Below are 7,763 nucleotides of genomic sequence, written 5' to 3'. Positions count from 1 at the left end.
TCTCGGAATAAACACCATTTGTTTTTTTGCTGTTCCTGTGAGTACTTCTGCAATTAATAGATTTGGCTTAAGATCTTTAACTATCAATCTTGTTCCATTGCACAGACCTTTTTTTGTGTTCAGATTTCTGAGCAACATAATAATACTTCCCAATTATATTTTTAACTTATGAAGAGGCATTCCTGATGGAGCTAATTCGTTTAGAAACTCTATGGGATAGTTTTGTGCATCTTCATCTGTCTGAAAAACTGTGAAGATCAGATGGAAGAATTTTTTTTCCAAAAATTTCAGATATGATACAATCATTGCATATTAATTTGGAAGGGATCTCAACTAAATCCTCAGGAAGGCCCTCTGAATTATTTAATGAACCCTGTCCTAATTTTAGTAGCCAATTGCTAAATTCTGGATCCACTGAACGCACATTATTCTTCAATTTTAAAATTTTAAATTTATCCCAGTGATCATAGAACTTTATAGTAGCTTCCACAATAGCAGTTCTATTGCAATGAGGAAGAACTGGGAGTGTTTGTCTGAAGTCTCCACCAAGGAGTATAACTTTTCCACCAAATGGCTTATTGTTCTGCATAATTTCCTGAAGAAGGTTATTTACACATTTTAGAGCTATACCGGGTGTCATTGAGGCCTCATCCCAAATAATCAATTTAGCATTACGTATGAACTCTGCATCTTTTGAAGTCATTCTCATATTTGATGTTGATGTTTCCAGTAATGGAATTGGAAGCTTAAACTGTGAATGGTAAGTTCTGCCACCATCAAGGAGATTAGCTGCTATTCCTGTAGAGGCAACAGGAAGAACTCCATCTGTGCGTCCACGTAAAGTACTCAATAATGTTTTATATAAATAAGTCTTGCCACTTCCACCAGGTCCATCAATAAAAAAACATCTGTGTGGTAAATTTTCATTATCAATTGCAGACATTACATTGTCAAATGCAGCTTTTTGCTCGATGTTTAATGCTTCTTGAAGTTGTGCTCCAACTTGGGCTTCCAAGTGTGTAACATAGTTGAATTGCATTTCTGGAATGAAGTTTGATGGATTGGGTAGTCCAAAATCTTCACAACGTTTACTATGCAATATGAGAACATTTTGAATATCTGTTAATGCCAAATTTTTGCAACTTTTGCAATCATCAATGTGGTCTTCATGACGTGAATAATCTTCATAAAGATCATGTTTGTATTTTTCAAAGAGTTGTGGGACATTAGGTGGGACAACAAATATACACAAATAAGCAAACAGTTCCCTCATTTGTTTAGGCATCTGTTGAGATGCTGATTCGTTAAGTGTAAGATCCCATGTAGCGTCGTCATCTAAAAGTGAAAGCTTTTGGTCAGCTTCTTTGAATGTGTGACAAACTTGTCCATTAACAGTTCGTAAGTCCTTAAAGGATATTGCTCCTTTTAAGTGCAAGAGCAATAACCTCAAACAAAATCTCTCCAAATCTGATGAAATATTTACATTATACAATCTGCCAATTGTTGTATCTGCTCCTCTTTGTCTTGGATTCCACTTACGGTTTTTTACATCAAATACAAAATGTTGAGGAATGTCAGAGTAAAAAAGTTCACGTGCCGCATTATTATCCACATTCAACTTAAAGTATGCTGTCAAAGTGGTATCCCTGTCTTGTGCCTTTTCTGCAGCTAATTGTACGTTTTCATTATGGAAATATACATCTTGTTCGCCTGGAAGATGAACTTGAAGTCTTATTATTGTATGTGTTTGATGGTGCATCAAAAAACCATACAACCTCCAAACAGCTTCAGGAGCACTGACATATCTTGTGTCCAAAAAATTTTGAATTTCATCATGCTGTAGTGTATTATGTTCCTTAATGGAAATATTTGCACAATCGTAACCTTTATATACATATTTGAAGAGATATTTAACACTTTTAACAGAAACACAACTCTCTACATTTATATGGCAGTTGTATTTCAAGCAGAAGTATGGGCTATATGGAACTACCCATGAGTTGTCAATTTTTTTCCCTTTGACAATTACAGTGGTGTCATTTTTTTGTCTACGATATCGCGGATATCCATCAACATTAATTAAAGTTTCTTTTTGAAAATTTTTTGGAAAATTCTTGCTGCAATTACCATCAACCATGCATGGAGAATTTAAATTATGTTCTCCACATGGACCGTGTATCATATGCTTTATTACAATAGCATGTAGTCTTGGATAAATCTGTTCATCAGGAATTTCAGCTGATATAAAAGTGTCAATGGTTTCAGCATCATTTGGCTTGTCTTCGGCTTTCAATATTAAAAGGATATGAGCATGTGGTAATCCTCTTTTTTGAAACTCTATTACATGCACTTTTGCGCAAGGACTTCCAAGAACATGTTTGTTCAAGATATCATTCAAAAGAGAATTTAATTTGAGATTGAAAACTCTTGCTACCAAATCTGGTCTGAACTCCACTGCTTGACCTTCTAATAGGTTATCAAGTATCTCAGGCCATTTAGGGTTGCAGGTCATGGTGATGAAGTAATCCGGTTTTCCATATTTTCTAACAATGGCCATAGCATCATGGTAGTTTTGGGCCATATTTCGTGGACTTCCCTGAAAAGATGATGGCAAAATAACTGCTTTTCCAGGCATCAGGCCCTGTGCAGCAGCCTCACTTTGAATGTAATCCATTAATCCTGTATATTTTTCAATGCGAAGATTAGATTGATTTTGACGGATATAGTTGAGTCTGTTGGCCTCAGTCTTGACATAAGCATCAACAAAGTACTGCTGCGTCAACTTGCCAGCACTAAGGAAAGGATTGAATTGATCCCTAATTGAAATTCTGTAAGAGTAGTATTTCATTTGGCTAACTCTTATCCTTGGATTGGTGGTTACTCTTCTTTGTACATCACTAATTGATGTTGGCCTGTAGTTAAGAGCAATATTGGAACCCCAACTTTGGTCCCCATATGGAAACAACAAAGGATACAGCAATGGTTCAAGATTAGGATCTAAAACACTTATTCTTTCAGTTTTTTTTGTTTGATCTGTAGATCGGCAATGAATAAGAAGGTCACGTTCAAGAGGAGGTTCACCATCAGAATTTTGGAAAATAACAGCAACCTCATTAACTCTTTGTACGTTATATCTTCGGTAATCTGATGTTATGTCCTGCAGAATTACCATTGAAACTTTAGAATTTTGAACTCCATTTAAAGATGCTTCATGGATGCATTCTTGCTCTACCTCATAGAGCATTTTACATGCTTTTGCAAAAGGGTTATACTGAGACATATATGAACTTAACTCCCTCAAAAGTTCAATGTGACATCCTGAATTTTCTTTTAGTGCTGCTCGTTGGTCCGCAGCTTCCTCAGGACTCAAAATGTAGAGTTGTGCAAATTTGCGTTGATCATCATTTTCTGGATGCAAAGCACCAGATCGGTGATAAATTTGGCCATTTATTCTAAAACAGTATGGGCCATATCCTGGAGGTGGTGCAATGTTTGCTCCCATTGATGCAAACGCCAATGCACTATTTATAGAACGGATATTTTGCATAAAATTCTTTGAATGTGTGTGTTGTCCAGTCATTAGTTGTTGGATCAGTGGTGAAATTTGTATATGAGGTAATGTTATTTTTCCTTTATTGCAGCATTTATTAAAAAGCTTATCGCTTGGTTGTTCCTCTGGAAAATGCTTTGCCATGCAAAATTTGCAATAAACATTAAGTTGACCACATGTGTGCATCGGGACATTGTCTTCATTAAATAATGAATGGTTGATGTTAGTACTATTTTTTTTTTTTTTTTTCTACGTGCAGCAGAACGTGATCTTTGCATGTCCAGTTGGAGACATTTTTCCTGAGCAGTCATATTGGCCCTACAAATCCGTTTTTTTTAAGAATCCTTTTTGCGTAGAGTTACCCTTTGTTGTTCAGTCATATGTGTCCGTCGTATACGTTGAGTTTCTTTTCTTCTGCGTTTAACGTTTTCTGCATCTTCCTGTGTTAAAATTCTTTTAGGAGGCATTCTTCTATTTTTATTTTTATGCAGCACTCTTTAGTTTGTTTTAAAGACTCTTTTTTTTTATGCACTTCTTTGTAGTCACTTTTTTTATGCAGTATATATGTTTTTTAAGGTTTATTCTTATTAGGCACTCTTTATTGCCTTTTTTATGCTGTATATATGTTTTTTTAAATCGGTTTGTTATAATGCTGCTTATGTAGTATTAGGCACTCTTTATTGCCTTTTTTATGCTGTATATATGTTTTTTTAAATCGGTTTGTTATAATGCTGCTTATGTAGTATTAGGCACTCTTTATTGCCTTTTTTATGTTGTATATATGTTTTTTTTTTTATAAATTTGTTATAATGCTGCTTATGTAGTATTAGGCACTCTTTATTGCCTTTTTTATGCTGTTTATGCAGTGTCTTTATTTGTTTTAGGCAGTCTTTTAGGCACTCTCTTTGTTATATCGGCAGTGTTTATTTTGTATTAGGCAATGTTAGGCAAAATTTTTTTTTTTAGACAATCTTTATTTTGTTTAACAAAGTCTTAGGCACTCTTTACTTTGTTTTATACACTTTTTATTTTGTTTTTGGCAGTGTTATTTTTTTTTAATGCAGTCTTAGGCACTCTTTATTTTGTTGTAGACATTAGGCGTGTTTATGCTGCTTATGTAGTATTAGGCACTCTTTATTGCCTTTTTTATGCTGTTTATTGCTGTCTCTTTATTTGTTTTAGGCAGTCTCTTTATTTCCCTTTTTTTTTAGGCACTCTCTTTTTTTAATATCGACAGTCTTTATTTTTTTAGATAGTCTTTATTTTGTATTAGGCAAATTTGTTTTTTTTAGACAATACACTTTTTCTTTTGTTTTTGGCAGTTTTATTTTGTTTTCATGCAGTCTTAGTCACTCTTTATTAGGCGTGTTTGTCACTCTTTACTTTGTTTTACACACTCTAGGACTATGCACTTTTTTTATACACTTTTTTTTTATGCAGTATATATGTTTTTTTATGGTTTATAGTATTAGGCACTCTTTATGGGTTTTTTTATACAGTATATATATAATGCTGCTTATGAGTAACTTTGTTTTTTGCAGTCTTAATTTTTGTTCATGCTGTCTTAGGCACTCTTTATTTTGTTGTAGACATTAGGCGTGTTTGTCACTCTTTACTTTGTTTTAAACACTCTTTTTTTTGTATTATGTCCTTTTTTTAAGACACTTTTTTTATGCAGTATATATGTTTTTATATCTTTTGTTAAAAAGGTTGATTAAAATTCAGCTTATGTAGTATTAGGCACTCTTTATCGCCTTTTTTATGCAGTATATATGTGTTTTTTTCAAAGATTTTATTATAATGCTGCTTATGTAGTATTAGGCTCTTTTTTTGCCTTTTTTATTCTGTATATATGTTTTTTTAAAAATGTTTCTTATAATGCTGCTTATGTAGTATTAAGCACTCTTTTTTTCCTTTTTCCCTTTTTTTTTAGGCACTCTCTTTTTTTAATATCGACAGTCTTTATTTTTTTAGATAGTCTTTATTTTGTATTAGGCAAATTTGTTTTTTTTAGACAATACACTTTTTCTTTTGTTTTTGGGAGTTTTATTTTGTTTTCATGCAGTCTTAGTCACTCTTTATTAGGCGTGTTTGTCACTCTTTACTTTGTTTTAAACACTCTAGGACTATGCACTTTTTTTATACACTTTTTTTTATGCAGTATATATGTTTTTTTATGGTTTATAGTATTAGGCACTCTTTATGGGGTTTTTTATACAGTATATATATAATGCTGCTTATGAGTAACTTTGTTTTTTGCAGTCTTAATTTTTGTTCATGCAGTCTTAGGCACTCTTTATTTTGTTGTAGACATTAGGCGTGTTTGCCACTCTTTACTTTGTTTTAAACACTCTTTTTTTTGTATTATGTCCTTTTTTTAAGACACTTTTTTTATGCAGTATATATGTTTTTATATCTTTTGTTAAAAAGGTTGATTAAAATTCAGCTTATGTAGTATTAGGCACTCTTTATTGCCTTTTTTATGCAGTATATATGTGTTTTTTTCAAAGATTTTATTATAATGCTGCTTATGTAGTATTAGGCTCTTTTTTTGCCTTTTTTATTCTGTATATATGTTTTTTTAAAAATGTTTCTTATAATGCTGCTTATGTAGTATTAAGCACTCTTTTTTTCCTTTTTTATGCAGTATATATGTTTTTTTTTTTTTCAAAGGGTTTATTATAATGCTGCTTATGTAGTATTAGGCGCTCTTTATTTCCTTTTTTTTTTTATTTGTATAGAGACTTTTTATATGTGCAGTGCAGCACTATTTTTTCTTTTAAAGTAATATAGTTATGTTATATGTGCTGTGCAGCACAGTATTGAGCTCTTTTATGAGCTTATGACTAAAATATTTATTTTCTATGTGCTGTTAGCACAATGTTGTGCTCTTTTATGAGCCTATTAATCCTTTTTTATTTTTAAAACCTAAAATTTATTTTTTGATCCTATTAAGGTTTTTTTTTTTTTTTTTTTTTTTTAAACTACTATGTGCTGTTAGCACAGTGTTGGTCTCTTTATGAGGCTATTTTTCTTTTTTTTTGTATGTTCTGTTAGCACAGTGTTGTGCTCTTGTAAGAGGCTATTATTCCTTTTTTTTGTATGTTCTGTGTATATTTTTTTTTTTTTTAAATAAGCATATATTTTTTTTGTATGTGTTTTTTTTTTTTTTTTAGTATGTTTAGCACATACCTAAGTCCTGAGTGCTCGGTTTTTTTTTTTAGTATGTGCTATTTTGCACATAAGCAAATGTGAGGTATTTTTTTTTAGTATGTACAAATTTTTAAACTAAAGAGCAAATGTTTTCCTGAGGGACTATTTTTTTGAACATTTTTTTTTTTTAAACTAAAATTTTTAAACTAAAGAGCAAATTTTTTCCTGAGGGACTTTTTTTTCAAAATTTTTTTTTTTAAACTAAAATTTTTAAACTAAAGAGCAAATGTTTTTAGTATGTACACATTTTTAAACTAAAGAGCAAATGTTTGCTTTCAAATAAATGCGCAGCATAAGTCCTGAGGTAATTTTTTTCCTGAGGGCATAAAATTTCAAGACCCAATTATTTTAAACTAAAGTAAAGAGTTTCAAGACCCAATTCTTTTAAATTAAAGTAAAGAGGTTTTTGTTTTTTGCTTAATTTTTTTTTTTTTTTTGCGGAGCTTTGAAATGAAGACCTTTCTCAGTGCCAGTGCAATAGAAATGCGCAATGTATTATGGCTCGCGACGCTTTTAACGGCTAGTTGCGTGCGCGTGGGTTCGCGTGCGTGTGCGCATGCGCAAGTGGGTTGTCAATGGCTAGGGCGTGCGCATGCGCAAGTGGGTTGTCAATGGCTAGGGCTTCGCGTGCGCGTGGGTTGTCAATGGCTATGGCTTCACGGTTTCGCGTGCGCGTGTGCGTGCGGGGGGCTCAAAGTGTGCGTGCGCAGCAAGGGGGGTCAATGGGCTCAAATCAGTTTGTGTCAGTTTGTGAGTGTGGGCTCAAATCAGTTTGTGAGTGTGCGGTAAGGTTCACAAACAATAGGGCTCAAATCTGGGGCTCAAATCAGTTTTGAGAGTGTGCGGTAAGGCGCGTGCGCGTGCGGGGTGCTAACAAACAATGCTAAGTGGGTTGCGCGTGCGAACAGCTGGCCAAGGGTGCGCGTGCAGCGGCAAGAGTTTGTCTGAACTGCGCATGACGGCTTCAGACAAACTCTTGTCTTTTATAATATAGGATATT

The 7,763-nt window shown here is 33.2% G+C and overlaps 1 protein-coding gene across 1 annotated transcript; it reads right to left on the bottom strand.

The window, feature by feature from the left end:
- Positions 1–232: 232 nt before the first annotated feature.
- LOC128652497 (uncharacterized) lies at positions 233–3,783 on the bottom strand. The gene has a single exon (XM_053705433.1). The coding sequence runs from the start codon at positions 3,734–3,736 to the stop codon at positions 233–235; it is 3,504 nt and encodes a 1,167-aa protein (XP_053561408.1). The 5' UTR covers positions 3,737–3,783.
- Between the last annotated feature and the right edge of the window lie 3,980 nt (positions 3,784–7,763).

The sequence above is a fragment of the Bombina bombina genome, chromosome 3 (assembly GCF_027579735.1).
Source record: "Bombina bombina isolate aBomBom1 chromosome 3, aBomBom1.pri, whole genome shotgun sequence".
NCBI classification, from domain to species: Eukaryota; Metazoa; Chordata; class Amphibia; order Anura; family Bombinatoridae; genus Bombina; species Bombina bombina.
The sequence above is the reverse complement of the archived record's forward strand: the minus strand, read 5'-3'. Positions and strand labels throughout refer to the sequence as shown.

What these genes read in the sequence shown, in the direction of transcription:
- LOC128652497 (XM_053705433.1), bottom strand. Translation starts at nt 3,736, where the DNA reads ATGCACACATGTGGTCAACTTAATGTTTATTGCAAATTTTGCATGGCA.